At 51.7% G+C, this 19,650-nt stretch overlaps 1 protein-coding gene across 1 annotated transcript; it reads right to left on the bottom strand.

Moving 5' to 3' along the window:
• Window positions 1-13,247: 13,247 nt before the first annotated feature.
• Window positions 13,248-18,200, bottom strand: ATOX1 (antioxidant 1 copper chaperone). The gene is made up of 4 exons (XM_082291747.1): window positions 18,134-18,200; window positions 16,573-16,648; window positions 15,145-15,301; window positions 13,248-13,455 (listed from the first exon to the last, which is right to left on the bottom strand). Exons 1-3 carry the CDS (start codon window positions 18,137-18,139, stop codon window positions 15,168-15,170), a joined length of 216 nt encoding a protein of 71 aa, XP_082147873.1. The 5' UTR covers window positions 18,140-18,200; the 3' UTR covers window positions 13,248-13,455; window positions 15,145-15,167.
• Between the last annotated feature and the right edge of the window lie 1,450 nt (window positions 18,201-19,650).

Here is a 19,650-nt window from a genome sequence, read left to right as displayed (position 1 = left end):
GATGCCTGCTTGCCCTGCAGGATGCCTCCTTGCTCTGTAGGATGCCGTTGCGGTTCTGTATCAGCTCACTCCTCATCCATCTCCGTATCTCTCATCATCTGTATCTCTTACAGCACTTCTGCTGCATGTGAGAGATCAGATGTAAGACTAAATATCCCATGGTCAACAAGGAACAAAATATAAACACAACAGAAAGGGAAAGCAGCGGGGAAAGATAGGGGAGGGATTCATGAAAACCCACCATCACTTCCCAGTGAACAGGTCAATCTCTGTGATCAGGCAGCTCAGGAGGCTGGTGGCAAAGAACAAGGGAAGAAAATCTTCTTCACCCATTTCTTTTCTTGGCTGCACACTTCCCAAAAGCCACCCCTGGGTGCTGATATGTGGGTGTTGATACCACTCACAGAGACATCCATAAATATTCCATGTGACCCTCCCAGGTCCCTGGGGAGGCTGGATTTATAATGGTGTCTAAGACTCCATGGGTCCTTCTAATGCAACCAGCTGGAGCACCTTGTCCTCCCACCACAAGTGTCTGTAGCTCCCAGGTGCAGCCCAGTGCCACTTGTAGGTCCAGTTTGGCTCCAGAGGTCACACATCCCCTAAGCCAAGGTTTCATTTGCTTGATTCATATCCCAAGGAGCTGAACACAGCTGTTGAATGCTCTCTGCAGTAGATTAGTCACGACTCGCATTGAAATTGTACCGCTGCTGGTTCTTCTCAGGAAAAAAAAAAAGACATCTGGAAAAAATTTTAGAGAGGAAAAAAAAAAGAAGAGAAAAGGAACCACAACTTTTCTAACTGACAACGTGGCAATTGCTCTGCACTGTAGCCTGAAGCTAAGACCTCTGCTAAGGGCTTAGACAAATGATAGTGCCATGGAGATAATTATAGCAGGGATTTCTTTATGGATGTGGTGGCTTAGACCCTGGGTCTGAGCGAAAGCAAAAAGCAGTGATGCAGTCACATCTGGAAATGGCCCCCAAGCTCATCCAGTGAGCCCAGCGGGGTGGGAGTGAGGGGTGCTCATGGTGCTCCATGCACATGGTGGGGGCAGCCGGGTCCTGCACCTTGGGAAGGACACACTGCCAGGCATCAGCGGTGGGATGCAGGGGGACCACACGGAGGGGGAAACAAGAGCCTGCAGCAACTGGCTGGCTCGTTAAACTCAGCAGCTTTAAAAAGCTCCAGAAGCAACTGAGAGCTTGCAAAGGAACTCCTGGAAAGTCCTTTCCGCTCTTGTAAGGCTTAGTGGGGTCATCAAAGAGGAGATTTTGGAGTCAGGCTATCAGGAGGAAAACTGGACCTCACACACATTTAGAAAGTTGTCTTATGCCATCTGGGGCACTGGATGGGCAGGGGATTGCCCAAGGGGCCTCCACAGCCCTGGGAGCCCTGGTAGGGCTGCAGCAGGTCCAGCTCAGGCTCCTGACCATGTGTCAGTGGGTGCTTTGGGCACAGTGGATGAACCCCAGGGCTCCTGGGGCTCGCTCCCAGATCAAGTGACTGCACAAACTCAGATGGAAACAGCAAACAGGGCAAGACCCTTTGAGGCTTGAGCTCATTTTACAGCAAAGCCAAGAGGTCTGGAGGGGTGAGGTTTGAACTCCAGCTAACCCCTGTTCAAAATCCAAATTTCTTCATCGTGCTTTGAGCCAGGTTGGGCAGATCTGGGTTGGCGCAGTTGAGAAAATCCTGTTGCTTTCCAAGGGGGGAACAATTCTGCTGTAAGAGATGGGGGAAAAGGCAAGTGAGCAGCTCTGTGGGAGTGATACAAGTGTGGATTAATAATCCTGCCATCTTCTGCTCACTAATTTGTCAGTCTGAGGAGCCTTTCCTTCCCTCTGCTCTGGGAGGGATTCTCTAATGAGTTTTTCTCTAGAGGATGTGTCTGCATTAATTGCTGGTGAAGGCTGCTGCAGAACAATGAACCCAAAGTGCATATAAATAAACAGGATGCCCTGGAACCACTGTGGTAATGTAATTTGCTAAGTCTTCATCCCTGGGTGTGTGGCTGAAGCCTGAGCTCCTCACAGGTGCAGGGCAGTGTGGGGGAAGTCAATGGCTGCAGGGGTGGGAGCCCAGCACCCAGCTCAGGAAAAGTCGAGAGTAAATGCAGAGCAGACAGGAATCTGCTTATCCCAGGAATTTCCCATCTCTCCTGCTCTCTGGGAGTGTGTCAGCTGGAGGGTTTCTGGTTTTTTCCATTTCAGAAGCAGATCAGAGGCAAAAGGGCTGTGCTCTCTGGGCTTGCACTAAGCAGATGTAGGGCCACTGAAAGCACCATGAATCCAAACTATCTTGGGAACATGCCTGAGAGTGTCTCATGCAGGACAAGGAAGATGGGATGGGACTCTGCCCCTGAGCTGAGCCATAGGACTGATGCCTGGTTCAGATGGAGCAGACGGATGCTCAAGGTCTTTTCCTGTGCCTGCACTGGGGTGCTGGTCAGAAGCAGACGGAGAAGGAGGAGTGGATGTCATTGCAGATTCTCAGCTGTAATCCAGAGGCCAGCAGGGCAGGGGATGGAAAACCAGCTGTACACGGCTCTGCAGTGAGTCACAGCCTGGGAGCAGGCTGCAGAGCTAGAAAGCAGGACAGGCTTACTGTGAAATGTCTTGTTCTTTCCATGATGTGTGTGGGCTCTCACAGCTGTCCCAGGGTTCTCTGGTGGAAGGCTCTATCATGCCCCACGGGGAAGGTCTCTCCTCTGCCTCTTTCAAACTCCCCCTGCATTATCATCTCACTCACTTGGAAATGTGTGGGGTTGCAGGCTTGGGAGAAGCCTGTCTGTCCTCCCTGAAACCAAACTGAGGCCAAAGAAGCAGGGGAATAAAATCCATCACCTTCCTCAGCTGTGGTGCAAGACAGGAGCTCTGTGTGCTGCAGCTGCCCCTGCGCTGCCCAGGATGCTGCTCATGGGCATCACGTCTGAACACCCAGAGAGGGTGGTAGATTAAACCCCTCTGGCTGTAGCCCCTCACCATGTCCCTGTGGCAGAGTCCCCACAGCCCTGCCTGGAGACATCGCACTGGGCACCGGCACACAAGAGCCGTCCTCAGCTGATTTGAAACACCCAGGCACATCCAGCCCGGCTGAGTTTGGTCCCAGCCCAACACCTACACTATCCAAAGAACCTGATGTTCCAAAAGGCCCCTTTCTGCAAGGGGCTGTTCCCTATTAGTCCTGGGCACGGGGATGTTGTGTGCCTGAATTACAGTCGGGTGTCTCAGCCCTCCTCTGCTGTTGCTTGAGGCCTTGTGCTGCACTTGTGCCTGTGACTTGCAGAAGGTGAAATAAAACTTCCAGGAGGGAAGGGCTGCTACCTCCAGGTAGTCCCACCTTGCTCCTGGTGTTTACCTACGATGCACTTTTGAGTCCTCTTGGGCCTGACAGATGCGGTTTGGCAGCTTTTTAAGGATATTAATAGAACTGCTTGAGGAAATAAACAGGAATCCACTTTCAAGCCCCTGGGGCATGTGGGGAGAGGGAAGCTCCTGGACTGCAGTGGCAGCTCTTTTCCATGGAGAAACAGTCTAAAAGGCAGCTTTGATGGGAATACCCAGGTGAAGCTGTGCCAGCCCCAGAACATCAAATACCATCTGGAGAGCAGTGGACATAACCATGGGTGAGGAAAAGACCAGAAAGGCAAATTCGAGGGTTCACAAGGCTCTCGGGGGTCAGCTGCATTTGGCTTTTTGGGTCATGAGTGTGAGGTCCTCTAAGAGAAGCTTGATTCTCAGATGAGTTGGCTACTTACCCCACAACCCTTCTTAATTTAATTGGCCATACCAACTTACATCTAAGGGAGGAAAGCAATGGTTTTTCTGGGCCATGTCTATGCTGGGAGCCCATTTAGAAGGCTCCCCTTTGGGAATGTGATGCAGTGGGCAGGCTGGTGAGTGTCCGTGGGGCCAAGCAGTGATGGGGCAGAGCTGCCATGGATTGGAATTGCAGCTGAAGCAAAGCAGGCAGCAGGATTTGGTGTCCTCAGCATAACTTGCTGTCCCCAGGATCCAGAAGCTGAGAACATGGGCTTTAAGTGAGGGCTGCTTTCGCTCCAGGCTTGTGCATTGCCAGGGGCAAAGAGGAGGAGGGAAAGCCAGTCTTTAGGAGGGCAAGGCACACTGGTGACAGGCAAGCTGGAATACGAGTTGAAGCCTGGAAAGTTTAGCAGTTCCCTGTGGAGGCTGAAAAACAGGACTTTAGTGTCCTCCTATTAACCCTCATTGCTGGCAAAACCCTATCAAAATATCCCCACTCCTGGGCTGCCCTGCCCCGCTTACAGTAACTCGGTGTGTGCACGGCTCCGTGCTCCCAGCTGCTCCCCATCCCCTGCCCCTGCACAGCCTGTGTCCTGCTGTGACACAAGCCAGGACAGGCACCGGACAGAGCGATCCCGAGAGGCCACATCCCCTCTAGCACTGCTGGTGGATGAACTCCTCCAGCATCCCTGGGTGGGAGCTGAGCTGTGCGGGAGCTGTGGCTGCATCCAGGCAGGACACAGGGTGGGAGGTGCCTGAGGTGCCTGGGCCACCCCCGGCTGAGCCCACACATATCCACCCTGAGAATCCACATTTTTCTATCTATTGCTCTGACACTTTCTGCTCGAGCTGAGCTCACTTCAGAACAAGCCCTGGCTTGAGATGTACCAGATGACTGAGCCAGGCTGCCAGATGCAGGAGGCTCCATGAACAGGGTGTCCCTTAGAGGAGACAAAATGGGATTGGTTTTGGCGACATTCTTTTGGAAGGATGGGGTACAGAGGGAAAAGCAAGCAGCTGTGCTGGTGCTTGGTTGCCCACTGGGGTTACATCACCACAGCCAGTCACAGGCAGCTGTAGAAGCTGGCAAAGAGGATATTAGGGGAGACAGTAGGAAATATTTTTTGACAAGACTTTGGGGCAGGATATCCTGTGAGCCTGAGCCACCCCTGTCATGCAGGAGCCGTGTGAAAGTGTGTAGGGTCAGGTAGGCAGGGCTGGTAAAAGGCAGTGCTGAGAGCCACTTCGTGATTTTAACATCTGGTGACTGTGATTTACAAACACAGCCACTCCAGGCCAACACCAAGTGCAAGCACTGACCTCCACACCATCTCTGCTTGCTGGCTCCTTTCAAATCATCTCCTAGTGCACTTTTGAACCACTCTAAGCTCCCCTGTCCAGTGTGGATTTTACTCCAGGGAGTTCAAGTTCCTTAAAATATTCCTACCTTGAGCAATTCAGATCTTTAAGGCCATGCACAGATATTCTGCTCCTTGCAAGGGCCAGTCAGTGGGGGAATCATTTGCATCATCTGTATGGAGCTTGATGGAATTTCACTGATGAAGGAGTAAAGGAAACCCAAGAGGACACAACCCCCTTAGCTGGATGAAAATACAGCGGACATATGCGGGCAGAAAATACCTCGTCCATCACTGCTTCGGTGTGATGAGTTCTGGGGATCTCAATTTAGCCCTGAAGCTTGTTTACTTCCCTTCAGAAAACCACCATCCCGTTTGGCCGGGGTTTGGCAGGAGCAGTGCTGTGGGCAGGGCTGTGGGAAGGCTTGGGGCTGATACTGCACCGTGTCTGTGAGCTTGGGGCAAGGTGGGACGTGGGCAGCCCCAAAATAGCGAGGTCATGTGGGGCCCTGAGCAAACACAGTGACTTTCCATCCTGCGCCTAGCCCAGAGCAGGGTCCCTCCCTCAGGACCTGCTGCTAAAATTAGCAGTGTTTCCCCACGCTGTATGCCCTGCATATGTTATCAGCAGCTGTTTAAGGAAATGGAGGGACCAGAATCACAGTTTAAAAAAACCTACCAGATTTGGAGAAGTCCCTTTTAAGCTTCTATTTTATGGGAAAAGCAGAGAGAAAAAATTCTTCCTGAAATGGGGGCTCTGAGGGAGAGAACATTGGACTCTTTCCTGTGTGATGCTGCTGTGACATTGCTAATGAACATTAATTGTATCAGACATCTGCAAAGACTAACCAGAAAATTACAGAGATGAGACACAAGCATTGGTTATGTCACCCTGCAGTCCCTTAACTTCAGATGTGCCCAAAGGTACAACCTGCATCTTCTCCCGTGCCTGCCCACGTCACCCCAAGCAGCAAGATTGCCCAGGATTTACTACCAGGATTAATGGAGTGGATTTTTAATGGCATGAACACTCAAAATATTCTGTTGTTCACTGAGGGGGAAAAGGTGGGAACTGGGAAATTAAGGAAACAGCAGCTTTCTCAATGAGTGGGATGGTGCAGGGAATTGTCTGGGCCCGTCTGGAGATACTCAGCTGCAAAACAGGAGGGAGACCACACTGTGCTTTTGGATAATTGATGGCCACCCAGCTGGATCCAGGCACCAAACCCACTGTGGGGATGTTCACCTATTCCCTTCGCTAATGCACACAGAGGCTGATGAAGCTGTGCACAGCGAGGGCACCCGGGCAGCTGCCGAGGGAGCTTGGCTCCTGCCTGTGCCCAAGGGCTCCTTTCCTGCTTCTCTCCCCAGGCAACTCTGAGGAATCCCAGAACCATAGAAGAGTTTGGATTGGAAGGGACCTTTAAAGTCATCCACTGCAACTCCCAAGAACAGCATCCTCACTGCCTGAGGTGTGCCTGGCCTGACACTGATGTCATCTCGCTCAAGGCTGGGCCATTCATGCTGGTTTTTCTCCAAGGCATTACAAATAGTGAGTGCTACCGAGGGAATCTGTTCTGCTTCTGGATGGAAAGTGTGGGTGAAAAGGCTGGATGAGAAGTGAGATCTCTTTCTCTGACCCCTCCCCAAATCAGAAGGTTTATCTGTCTTCCTGAGTTTTTGGGAGCTGTGTGGAAGAAATGAAGGGAGGGACTAACTGGGAGCAAGATCTCATCTCCTGGCCCCTCTTCTTGCCCCTACCAATGGTCACATCTGGAGTGTGGTCCCAGCCTGATGTGTCTGGGAGGGGCTCCAGCCACTGGTCCCCAGCTCGGGAGCAAGGTCTGCCCTGCAAACCAGGGTGAGCCCATCGCAGCTGGGACAGGGACACTTTCCCTCCTGCTCCCCCCCAGCTGCGAGGCTGAGACTGCCGGGGACAGAGGGACAATGATGGTGTGGGGAGCAACGCCTGGCTTTCAGTTTGATGCAGACACACAAACAAGTTTGCTGCTCTGGCAGGAACTGGCCGCTCCTCTGTTGGGGTTGCAAATCTGAAAATAACAGCTGGAGGTTTTCAGCATTATCCTGGTCTAGGGATGAATTTTAAAACTCTCTGGCATTGGGTTGGGTCTATTGTTTTCCATGGCAAAGAGCAGTTCATGCTCAGCTCCCTTTGCCTCAAAGTGGCTCTTCAGCATTGATCCCGAGTGCATCTCCTGCTGTTCATTGGATCTCTGGGTGGCCCACAGGGAAGGTTTGCTGGCTTCCTGCAAGGCCTGGGGTGCAGCTGAGCCCATGCCATTCCACTGGCATGCTGAGACCCTGCTTGGAGGAATTGTGAACAGTTCTCTGTCAGGGAGAAGGAAAGCAAGGGGATGGCAGGAGGGGCTTGGAGACACTTTGCCAAGATGATTTCTGGACTCCATGTTCCTGGTTTTTCTCTGGACACATCAGGACTTGTATCTTCAGCTGTTCATAGCAGAGGTGACCAGCACTAGTGGCAAAGGATAGATAGGCAAAGGATACCTGGGGATAGACATCTGTGTCTTCAGTACATGGACCCTTGGTGAGAAGCTCAGCACAGAGCCTTTAGAGTCAGAGCTAGCCTCCTGCCTTCCTATGCTCTTGCTTTGACCATACTTTGACATATTTTGACCTCAGGGCAAGGCAAGCTTGGAGGGCTGCTACTGAAACTGGAAAGCTAAAAATCCCCCAGCAGCTGTAAAGCCAGCGGGGAGGACTCTGGATGTGCCACATCTCTGCTTTTTTGGCAAAGGACAGGCTGAATTAAGAAAGCAAATGGAGAGGAAACTGGAGAAATAAGAGCGGCTCTGTGAGTCAAGGACACTCTGGACTCAGTCCCGTCCCAGTTGCCTTGGAAATTGGATCGTTCCCACCGAGCTGCCTGCTTTGCTGGCTGCTCCTGGGAGGGCACAAGCATGGAGCACTGGACAGATGCAGGGGAAAGAAAAACCACAGGGAAATACAGATGCAAATGCTGGTACCAGGGTTTTCTCCACCAAAGGGAGACCCTTTGCCTTTGTCCCACGCCTTTGTGGGGATAATACAATAATACAATAATAATAACCAGCTCCCACCAGCTCAGCAGAGACACAAAGGCAAGGGAAAAGCCAAAGGACCTTAGGCTCTATTTGTAGAGCAGCACAGCACAAGCCTGCACTGTGGCTTGTCCACAGAGCCCGAGACAGCCCCAGGGACCCCAGGGCTGCTCCCCAGGCACCCCTGCCCGGAGCCCTGGAGACAGCCCTGTGTCCCATGCAGACTACTGATGCAATCGGTGGGATCACCCTGACAATAGCTGTGTGGGCTGGGTTTTTTGAAGCTGTGCACAACGGATTAAGCTCGAGGCCCTGGTTGTGATTGCTGGGCATTGTGCACTCTGCTGACATTGGCTTCTGTGGGCCAAGCTCTGCCCACGGCCCAGCAGGAGCTTCGGAGGGGGGGAATTGCTCCATCTGAAATGGTACTTGCACACAGTGGATTCCTGCTCTGTTCAGGCACCTCCTTTTTAAGGTTTTACAAGGGGATGAGTTGTGTTTGTTGTTTTAATGTTTTCTCACCCATCTGTTGAAAATGGGTGAGCAGGTCTCAGATGGGCAGAGAGAGAGGGTCCTGCCCTGGGAATTTCATACCAGCTGGGAATTGTGGAAAAGTCTGAAATGCTGCAGGATCTCTCTTCTGGCTGTGTCTTGCCCCAGTGACAGCAACCCACTAGTCTGGACTGGTGAAGAGGAAATATGAACCCAGCTCTGCAGCACCCAGCAGGGCTTTGGGAGATGCTCAGGAACAGACACGAGGAGCAGGGGGACAATAGCAGGAAGGGCCAGGCTGAAGGCTCCTGTCTATGCAGACCAGTTTCCCTCATCCCTTCCAGGTGACCTGGGACAGGCCCATGTAGCAGAAGAGTCAGAGGGCAGATCTGCTCCCCCCAGAGCAGCCAGGTCCTTGCATCTTGTCCTGTGTATCCCAGAGCCCCTCTGGGGAAGCTCCTCACTTATCAGAGCTGCTCCCACCCGCTCCCAGCCGCTGCCCCAATGTGCCACTGCCTGCAGCAGCTGTGGGACTGTGAACCTCAGCTCTCCAGAGCCCAATAAATTAAACCTTAGTCCAAAAGGGGCTTGGGCTGTCTTTTGCAAACAGAGGCTGCACAAAAGCTGCCTTTCTCCCTCTCGTTTGACTTTGTTTTCTCTCCCTCCCCATCTGCTTTTAGCCAAATTGTTGAATAGCTTCAGTATATACTGTGGGAGCCTAAAGCCAAAAGCCAGAGCATTGGGAAGGATGCAGAACAGCAGTGCCCTGTGGCCGCTGCCTTCCGGAGGGGCTGGGAACTGTTTGCTACCCTTGCTCTGTAACCCAGCCTTGATCACCTTACTGAACCCTTGGAGAAAGCAGCTCCAAAAGAAAATATTTGTGCTCTGGCAAGCACACGTGTGCACATTTCCTGCTCTTGAAGTCCTTAATTAAGCCTGTTTTTTGTTTGTTTGATTTGTTGGGTGGTTTTCTTCTATTTTTGCTGCCACAGTCTTGGAGGGGGAGTTTGTCAGAACCCTGTGTGTTTTCCTGTTTTGGAGGGGGAGTCTGTCAGGTCCCTGTGTGTTTTGCTGTTTTGGAAGCTGCAATGTGGAAAGCTGCCTGTGATGGTCACCCAGGGAATCTGCATGTATCAACAGGGGAGTTGGGAACCAGCCAGGGCCTTTGATGTTGCTCTGTATGCCAGTGCTGCATTGGGACAGTTCTGCAAATGACCCAGCACAGAGCTGCCTCAGCCCAACTGTGGCCTCACAATGAGGTAGACTGGGTCTTTGCAGACCTTATCGATTCAAGATCAGCACATTTAGTTCAGAAAGACCACCAAGCTTTTTCCAGCCAGTTTGGAGTCCCTCTGAAGGAACATGTTATGTGCAGAGATGTTTGACCACTTCAGGTGACGCTTGTGACTTTGAACACCAAGCCCAGGGCAACCTCCAGGTCCAGCTGCACAGCTTTAGCCCAGTGTGCAGCTGCTCAGGGCTGATGTTGACCCCAAAAGTGTGGGGGTATGATCCTGCCCACCAGCCAAACATCAGTCATGGTGCTCATCACTTCCCAGCTCTGCCCTGCTGTGCCTGGGCTGCAAACAGGCAGGCGAGTGAAGGTGGAAGCCTGGGGCGGGCTGTTTCTTACAGCAAACATTTAGAAGCACAGTAAGACCAGAAAATCCCCATGTTTTGGTAATGAATCCCCCGTGTAACTGTCTCGACACCCGGACACGACACGCCTGTGAAATTCCTGAGATTGTTGCAAACTGAAGCCATCTTTCCCACCCTGAAATTTCACAGCAATTTACCTCTCCAAGCCACCAGGAATCACCATTTGCAGGCACTGGGGGGGGATCTCCTGTCCCTTGCCTGCTTTCTGCAGCCTGCGGTGCTATTTTGGAAATTCTCTCATTTACTGGGTGGTTTGACTGAGTACAACTGCTCCTTTGGCTAAAATCATCCCCGCCTGTCATCAGGTAATTAGAAAGTGCCCAAAAGCCAGTGGTGCTTAAGGCGGCCCTGGGATAACCATGGCTTTTCTTTTGTGGATAAAGGATTGGGCTTTGGAGGCTGTAGACTTTTCCACTGAAATTAGATTTCTGTTTAAAAAGCAGGGGAAGGTAACACTGGGTGAAAAATGACACCCAGAAGCACAGCAGCAATGCTGCAAACACTACAGAGATGGGTGAGAAAAACAAATGCTGTCTGCTGGAAACACTGTGGGGGTGGGGGTCGGAGGGGAAGAACATTTTGAGGCAGGGGAAACAAAAGAACTTTTAAAGCCTGTCCCTCAGGGTTTTCCCAGTTCTTACTGGTGCTGCAGCTAGAGGCAGTTCATGGATTCTCACAGTACAGCTGGAGCTGGGCTGAGACCCTTCTGAAGAAACCAGAAGTGAATAAATAAAAAAAATAAAGAAAAAAAGAAATCAGAAGTGAAGTCTCCCTGCTGCTGGGATGACATATTCATGGATGGCAATGCACCATGGACCTCACCAGCTGCTCATCCTGCTGACACATCACTCTTCCAGCAGGTCACTGGGATGTCCTGCAGAGCCAGGGTGTCTGTGGTACAGGAAAACTCCTTTTCCAAGTGCCACCCTTTCCTGTTTGCATTGCAAACTGAGCATTTCCACGTCTGAAAACAGCCTCACAGCCTCAGTGTCTGGCATATTGTTTCCTGTGGAAAATATTGTGGCCACATTATCCATGTGGGCTTGCTGGGGTCCCTCTCCATGAGATGCAGTCAAGTTCAGGCCAACGTGATAAATGAAGACGTTGCAGTTGGGCAGTGGTGGAACAAAGAAACTTTGCAGGGAGTCTCTTACTTTTAGTCTATGAAGTTGTATTTTCTCCCAAAGCTTTTCCATAAACCTCTCAAGCAGCCACCTTGCAGGCCTGCTGCTCTGTTCAGACTCAGCCATCCTGCCCTAACTTCCCTATCCCAGCTGTATTCAGCCCAAGTGCAGCCCACACTCCAAAGTAAGGATTGCCACAGGGTGTCATTACTCAGCAGGCCAGAGCTTTCAGCAGTGTCTGGCCTCTCTGCCCACACTGAACAACAGAGGGGAGAGCTGGGAGATGGCAGCCCTGCAGATGGGTGCTGGAACTTCAGGTATCAGCACGAACCTCCCAGCTGGCTGTGGGTTGAAACCTCTCCTCGTCTGTCTCAGAGATAAGCAGGCTTTACCCAAAACAGAGCAAGGAAAAGGGAGCAGAACAGCCTGGGGAGTGTGGACAGCATAAGCTGCACCACAGAAACCGAGGATGAGCAGCCTGGTTTCAGCAGGACAGAGTGGGAGCTGTCCTGTGTGGGCACCTGCCAGTGCCCCTGCCAGCCTGGCAGACAGCAAGTGCCACTAGGACTGCTGGCTCCAAGGCCAGCTGTGCCATCCAGCTCCTCACCAAGCTGCCAGCACACGTCCTCCCCCAGCCACTGCCACCAAAGCTGAGCCACAGGCACCAGCTGGGCACTGGCCAAACCTGGGAGGAAGCTGAAAGCAATAAATCATAACTGAGATTGGCAAACACCAGCTCAGAGCAGCAAGGGCAGTCTAGGGAAAGGGATTCGCTCACTCCCCAGGACCCTGGAGGGGTCACACTGGGCATCTGAGTGCATGGACACAAAGCAGAAATAGGTTGTGGGTCTGGGTCTTGGCTCTGGAAACTTCCTGCCACTGGGAGATTTTAATAGAAGAAAATAAAGCAGTGATGTTACACTTGTGGCCTTTAGCTTCCCTTAAATTAAACAGTAATAAAAAGTGTCTGCAACACATTCCTTGAAGTGCCTCTCCAGCTCCCTGCAAGTGCATCTACAGCAATTAATCACGCTTGGATCAAAGGTAAAGGACTTTGAAGCAGTAAACTACTCTAGGAAAAAATAAATTGCAATTATGTCAAAAGCAATCTCTTTGTACAAGTGCAAAAATTCTCTAAAATGTAGAGTAATCTTTTCCTCCAAATCTTAGCTGGTTTTCTTTTCTGTAGAACAAGCCCCATGTGACTGGTAGGCATGGGAGACATCCCCCATGTGAAACGAGAGACAGCGGACTGGGACACACACATGCAATCCCTCCCCTGGGGTGAAAACCTGAATTAAATGAAAGCAACAGTACAGCCCAGACCACTGGGCACTGGGGCCAGGAAATAAGAGACCTTGGACGTGCCCACACCCTTCTCCTTCCTCCATCCCTTCTGTATTTCTCATCAGCTCAGGCATTCTCCTCTGCACAACTCGTGCCTCACGGCCCCATCGAGCTCAAAAGGACACTGGGTTATCCTTGACCTATGGGGGCTGCAAAAGTCCCTTCCCAGAACTTCCATCCCAGATGGAAAGCTTGTATGTTCTGTGATGGAAAAACAACTTCCAAGACACAGATTCCCTGAATCTAAGTGACATTCAAGCACAGTTCTCCTGAGACGTGTCCCTCAGGCAGAGGTTGCAGTCAACTTCTAAGGATAGCTGCAATTTCCTGGGAGACCTGTCTTGCATGGGAAGGGGAGTTTCCCATTCCTAAAAGCCATCTCTTTCACAGAAAACCACTCAAAGCAGTACAAAGACACACAGGACACACAGACATGCACTGAAAGTTAAAAGCAGCGCCTCGATTTACTGTGGGACTAGAAACACGACATAACCTCCTCCTCTAGATCTCTCCACTTCTAAAGCCCAAGGCACAGCAGTCTCCTCCCACCAGCCCTCTACTTTCCGACATCTGGTAAAGGTCAAATGACACAGCAAGTCGGGAAACATGCAAACAGTTAAGCCATCTTTTTGCTGAAGTCATGTTTGAGTTCCTGCAAAATAAATAAATGAATAAATAAATAAATAAAAGGAAAAGAATACCAAGGCCCAGAGATAATGTTATACAGAGATGCCCTCTGTCGGTCACAAGACAAAGGAAATCTATCCACCAGAGCCAAGGACTTGCAACTTCCCTCCTTCCTTTTACAGATGGGCCCCTAAAAAATATTCCCTATGTGGTGTGCAAAACTTACATTTAGTAGATTTTCAGCCTGACTGCTAAAGGGATCTTGCAAGGGCAGTCCAGTCCCCTGCTCTCCTTTGTTTTGGATCTTACGATCCTTGGATAAGTCAAAGAGCTTCAGTAAAAATCCAACAGGAAAACAAAGGCATCCAGAGAAATGTTCTGCCACGCTGGCCAGCTGAACTGACTCACCAGCTGCCCTGATGTCATATAAGGAAAGAAATGGGAAAATGGGGCCAGGAAAAGAGACACATCCCCATTATTTGAGACTGACTGTGCTGTAGTAGTTAAACTCTGCAGGCACTTGACACATAGTCCACAACTCCCTGCAAGTTGTAACAGCCCTTGCAGTCAATACTGAAAACTATTTGAGGCAATAATCAATTCAGAGCACGCCTCTCTATGTTGAAGTGGGGGTGTTATTTGATTACAGCTATGATTTTAAACAATTTCTAAGAAGCACTGAGAGCCTGCTCAAATGATACAAACTGCAGATTTTAAATCTGTTGTCAGTCTATTAAACAATGCAGATCTATTGCACACACATCACTATCAGCTCAGCTCTTTCTTGTATCAGTTTAATTCCTGCTGGTATAAATCCCTGATTTAATTTACTGACTGGGAATTAAATCAGCATGAACTAGTTTCAGTGCATCTGTGCTGGGTATTTGTGATCATCCAACTAGACCATTTTAAAAAATGTCATTGGACCAGAAAGCTCCACTGACAGAAACAAAATCTTAGGAGATGCAATGTAATAATTTTGCACAGTAAAGAACAATACATGCAGTGAGTGGGCAGCCCTCTCCCACTTTATTCTTTCCTACTGAAATTGAACCTTGTCTGCCAATATATTTTACAGTCAGGAGAGTTTTGTACATGTCTTCATAGTGCTGGAATTCTGGGAAAATTGACAGGCTGCAACAATCGGGTTGTCACTGGGGTAGACAGTTGGCCAGGGACTGTGTGTACTGGGAGCTATTCTGAAACCCAACATTTTACATCCAGAAGAGTGCCAGGGAGCTGCTGTTTTTCCATCCTTAAGTTTAGTGGAGGATTAACAGCATTATCAAGAGCTGTTGGAGGTCCTTGTGGTAAGAACCAACCCACAGCATCACGCACCCACAGCGGTCTTTGTGTCCCATCACCCTCACTGCTATTGCTGGGGCCCACCACTCTCTCTGGCCAGCTGTTAAGTGCGTTTGGGATTTGTTTTCATGCACAATATGCTCTGGCAAACTCTAGGTTCACCTGGGAATGGCACAGAGGCTGAGTTCTACCTCTTAACTACAGCCAAGGCTGGGATCACACGGGCTTTGCAGGATAGCTAAGGGGTCCCTGTGTGTGCTCCAGCTGCTTCTTGGATATGAGGGGTTTGCTGAAGCTGGACCTGCAGGTCTTTTTAAATTTGTGCTTTCCAGGAAGAAGCCTGTTTTACTGGGAGAGCTGGAAAAAGCTCAGATGACTCTCTTCCACACTGGATACAGCTGGTATATACCTAGCTCCTCACACCAGGCAAGGCTACTGTGCAGACTTCTCCCCGAGGTAGGAAGCATTCTTTCCAGTCTTCTTGAGGGTTTCCAACAGGGTGTCAACGTTGTGCTCCGAGTCGATACACACCTTCTTGTTGGGCAGGTCAATGTCAAAGTTGACACCTATGAGGAAAAAAATTTTGCATAATTAGAAGCAGCCAAATGGCGTAAGCACAGAGAAAGCTCACCTTCACACATCTGTGCTCCCCAGGCCACCAGTCAAATGGACATTTATCTTCTGCCAGCACACTCTGATACCACCACCAGCCAGTAAAACCAACCTGGTGTCCTGCCAGCAGTGGTGTGAAGAAAGCCAGATCTGCTCTAGCTGTACATCAGGCACCAGTCTCTCACCTGCTTTTATCTGCTCACCCCACCTTGGATCAACACAATCACTCATGCAGGAATCAGAGTAAGCTGAGTTTAAACCAACCACTAAAATTTCCACCCAGCTCAGCCTGGGCTCAGCCTGGTTTAGTGTGGATAGGGTTAGGAAAGGCTCAGGACAGGATTCCTAAACTGGTGGTACCACCTAACAGCTAGAAGTAGAAGGAGGGAAAAGACATTTCCACATGTGGATTTCCCAGTGGCTAATAAAGGTGAGCCACTCTCAGTCCAGTGAGAGGAACTGGACATGCAGTCTCCATCCAGTTATGTATTTTCACAAAACTTGTAGGTGTGTATCAGCTTTGAGAGCTCTGCCACATCATCACATGAGGCTGATACTGGCCAGCCTGTTGAAGAGTGATGGAGGTGCTGCCAACCACACACAGAGAAAATGGGATTGTTACAGCCTGGTAATGGGGTCTGGAACAAGTTACAAGGCCTTTGCCTTGGTGGCTGGAAGCTGTTCTCCCTTGGAGGGGAGCAGGTCCTCACAATTGACGAGTGAAGGCCAGATCCTTCTCTCTTGGAAATGCCAGCAAACAGGAGACATGGATTATAATTTTCCAGGTGGTATTAAAAATAGCCTACACAGACAACCACCAAATGCTCTGCTCAGCAGCTCTTCACTGTGACTGCTGATGACACATTCAGGGAAGCACCATAGACACCCCAGGCCTCCTTGGAAACAAGGCCAGGCAGGACATCCACCTCCCTTCCTTCTGGCAGCCTGAGAGGGTCTACCAGTGTCCTTCCCAGAGGGTTCAGGGTGAGGCCCTGGTGACTCAGAGCCACCTGCAGCCACGGCAGCTCCTTCCTCCCTTGATACTTCTCCAAGGGTCACGGACCTGCAAACAACCAGTGACTTGTTACCAGCTAAGGAGCAGGCTCAGAGCAGAGCCAGGAGAAGTTTCCAGCTTTCAACTTTCACCCACAGCGTTAGCCTTCAGGATAGAGGACCCCAGGGCACTGCCCTGGAGCTGGCTGTCCCACACCCAGCACTGACCCACCTCCCAGCCTGTGCAGGACACGGGTGACCGCATTGGAACAGCCTTCACAGGTCATGTCCACAAAGAACTCGTGTTTCTGGAAAGAAAAGAGGCAGTCGAGGGGTCAGGGAGGCCACAGCTGGAAACACACCACAAGCACTTGTCCTCCACACTTGCCTTTTTCCTTGTGGAGGTGGGTTCAAAGCCTCCCAAGCCAAAAGGTCCACACACACTCCACTAAGAGATCTTCAGCAAAACCAAGAGCTCTTGGTACTCCTCCCTATGGTGTCCTTGTGCTGTCCCCCACAGCATAATCCTGAGGGGCCTTTGGAGATTGTCTGGCTACCTCCAGAGTCAGCATAGGTTGCCATCTCCACAGCCCCTGCTGGACTCACTCAGCTTGCCCAGGGGAGCTCAGGAAAAGCAAATCTCCTGCCTCCAGCTCCTCACCGACTTAAGTCTGCGAGGTTTTCAGTGCTTCCCCACCCTGTTCTTCTTGTGTCTACAAGGCTTCTGGTCCCCAAAATAATAAAAATATAAATAGAACAGAAATTTAAAGAGCATTAGTGCTGTTTTTTCATCCCTCCACTCCACTGGGGCCCCAGCAGTATCTTCACTTGTGAGCAATACTGGGTCAACAAAACATTGTTTGCCTGTAACTAACCACCGCCTTCAACCTTTGGCACTGGATGGGTCCTAATTTCTTTCTCTTGCACATGCTTTTTACTTCCCTTAAAAAAGGGAAGTAGAGCTATTGTTCATTTGTTACGAGCAACCTGTATTTCCTTCTATTCAGAACCACCCTGTGCTCCCTGCCACTGCGAGGCTAAAATCCTCTTGGGATCATTCACCCAGGAAGGAGCTTGGGATGGAAGTTCCCATTAGTTTGGTTTTTTTCAGTGTAATTGCCATTTTCTTCATTTTTATTTCCCAAAGGCCCTGGATGCTTTGGGGAGGTGTACGGGCAGTGGGAAGGAGGGTCCCGTCAATGCTCCCCTTCTGTGCCTGAGCCCTGGGAGCTGGGGGGGGACCTGGGGTTTGGGGGAATTCGGGACCGGGGGAGCCCTGGAATTTGGGGGAGCCCTGGGGGACTGGGGGACCCTTGGGGTGTGGCGGTGCTGCAGGATCTGAGGAAGCTTTGGAAGGCTCCGGGAGCCCTGGGAAACTAGGGGAGCACCGAGGATTGGGGGAACCCTGGGGGCTGGGGGAGCCTCGAGGACTGGGAGAGTCGGGGGAGGGGCTGGGAGATGCCCCAGAGGCTGGAGGAGCCCTGGGGAGCTGGGAGAGCCTCGAGGAGCTTGGGGGAGCACCGAGGACTGGGGGAACCCTGGGGATGTTCGGGGGCTGGAAGAGGGCATGAGGAGCCCGGGGGGCTGAAAGAGCCTCGGAGAGTCGGGGAACCTCGGGGATTGCGGGAGCATCGAGGGTTGGGGGAGCCCCGCTGCCGCTCCCGGTACCGGGCAGCGCCCTCCCTTCCCCGCCGCCCCGCTACGTCCCCGGCCCCACAGAGCTCCACCGAGCCCCACAGAGCCCCAGAGAGCCCCCGGGGCCCCTCCGGCCCCGCCGCCCGGCCCGCACCCACCGGCATGGCTGAGCTGCGGCCCCGGATCCCGGATCCCGGATCCCCGATCGCGGCTGCGGGCGCGGCGCGGAGGAAGGGGCGGGCCGGGCCCGGCCCCATGGCGCGGCCGCGGCCTCGGGAGGCGGGGATGCCGCGGAGGGGGAAGGAAAAAGCGGCAGAGGGATGGGGACTGGTCCATGTGGAGCTCCAAAACCTTGCCGGGTGCCGTGCCCCCTTCCAGGCTAAAGATCAGCACGGACAAATGGCTGTGGGAGGGAGGTGGGGAGAGCCATGAAGATGGGGCCGGGCTGCTAAAGAAAGCTCGTTCCTCTCCGTCTTCTAAGGTTTTGAGATTTATTGGCTTGGGAGAGGTCCTGTAGACTGGATATCGAGGGAGGGAGGTTTGGGGGGAGACTCTAATGCAGAGCAGGTTGAGAAGAAGGGTGCTGGTCCCTGAAGATGCGGTGCTTTGTTTGGTTTTGGGGGTTTCTTTGGTTTTTTTTTGTTTTGTTTTTTTTCCCTTCCCTGGCTGTATGGTCCTTTGAATGAAAAACGAGCCCCTTTCTGAAAAACTTGTGTCAAGGTGGAGGAGGCTGTTGGGGGGCCCGGGAGCAGCTCAGGTGCTTTCACAGGGAAGCTGGAGAGGGGACAGTGCATCACATCGGGGCCGAGAAGAGCTGGCGGAGCTGCGCTGTGTGAGACACTTCCTGACCACGTGCTGGGTTTCAGCATCTTCCCGTTGAGAAGCCCAACCTGTAGCAGGGAATACAACCAGGGTGTTTCTTGTTTGCTGCCACACCAGCTGGGGGTGAGGGCACTCGTTTTAAGGTGCACTGATGGTTTTGTAAAAGAAGAATTACCTGCCCCACTGTTGCTCTGTGGAGACATGTCCCGGATCCCCGTGGCAGAGTTTATTCGGGACGGGCTGTTGTTCTGGGTCACTGGGCTCACGTTAAACTTTGTAAAAGTCTGCAGTGCTGATTTATGAACTGGCAGATTGCAGCGTGGCTTAGGCTAAAAATAGCCAGGAGGTATTGGGGGAGGATATTAATGCTGAGCATGGCCCCATGCCAATCCACTGTCTGTATCTCTTGCTGCAATGCATGGCAGGGAGGGGTTTAGGCGGCGCTCATGGATGTGGTGGTGGGCAGGAAGTCATTTTTATAGGGTGAGATCTATCTCTGAGTGCTTCATGTCATAGATACATGTGGGATGGGACGTGACACGAACAAATGGAAAGCTATGGCTGCCTGGAAGCTGCTTAGCTCTGACTCACGGCCTGTTCCCATTCCCTCCTGCTCTCCGGGGTCCCTGGGATAGCACCTGCTGGTGAGCAAGGATCTGAGAACTTCCAGGCCTTCCTCCTCCTTTGTAGGTGTGTTAGCAAATGCCCCTGCTGGGATTGTCTTTCCTCTGGGGCAGTTGATGCTGTGTCTGCTTTGCTCAGTGAAAAGCTGTGAGGGAAAAGCAGCTGTACGAGCCCCCCCGGGATGGGCTGGGGTCAGTGCCCACCACCTTCCGCACGGCGTGAGCGGCCG

The sequence above is a fragment of the Coloeus monedula genome (assembly GCF_965178545.1).
Source record: "Coloeus monedula genome assembly, chromosome: 15".
NCBI classification, from domain to species: Eukaryota; Metazoa; Chordata; class Aves; order Passeriformes; family Corvidae; genus Coloeus; species Coloeus monedula.
This window is presented reverse-complemented; position numbering and strand designations above follow the sequence as displayed.

Bases quoted from the DNA above. Each gene is read 5' to 3' on its own strand.
- ATOX1 (XM_082291747.1), bottom strand. The intron at 15,302-16,572 runs GTGGGTCAGTGC...TTTTCCTCATAG, and splicing joins TGTCCTGCACAGGCTGGGAG to GTGTCAACTTTGACATTGAC.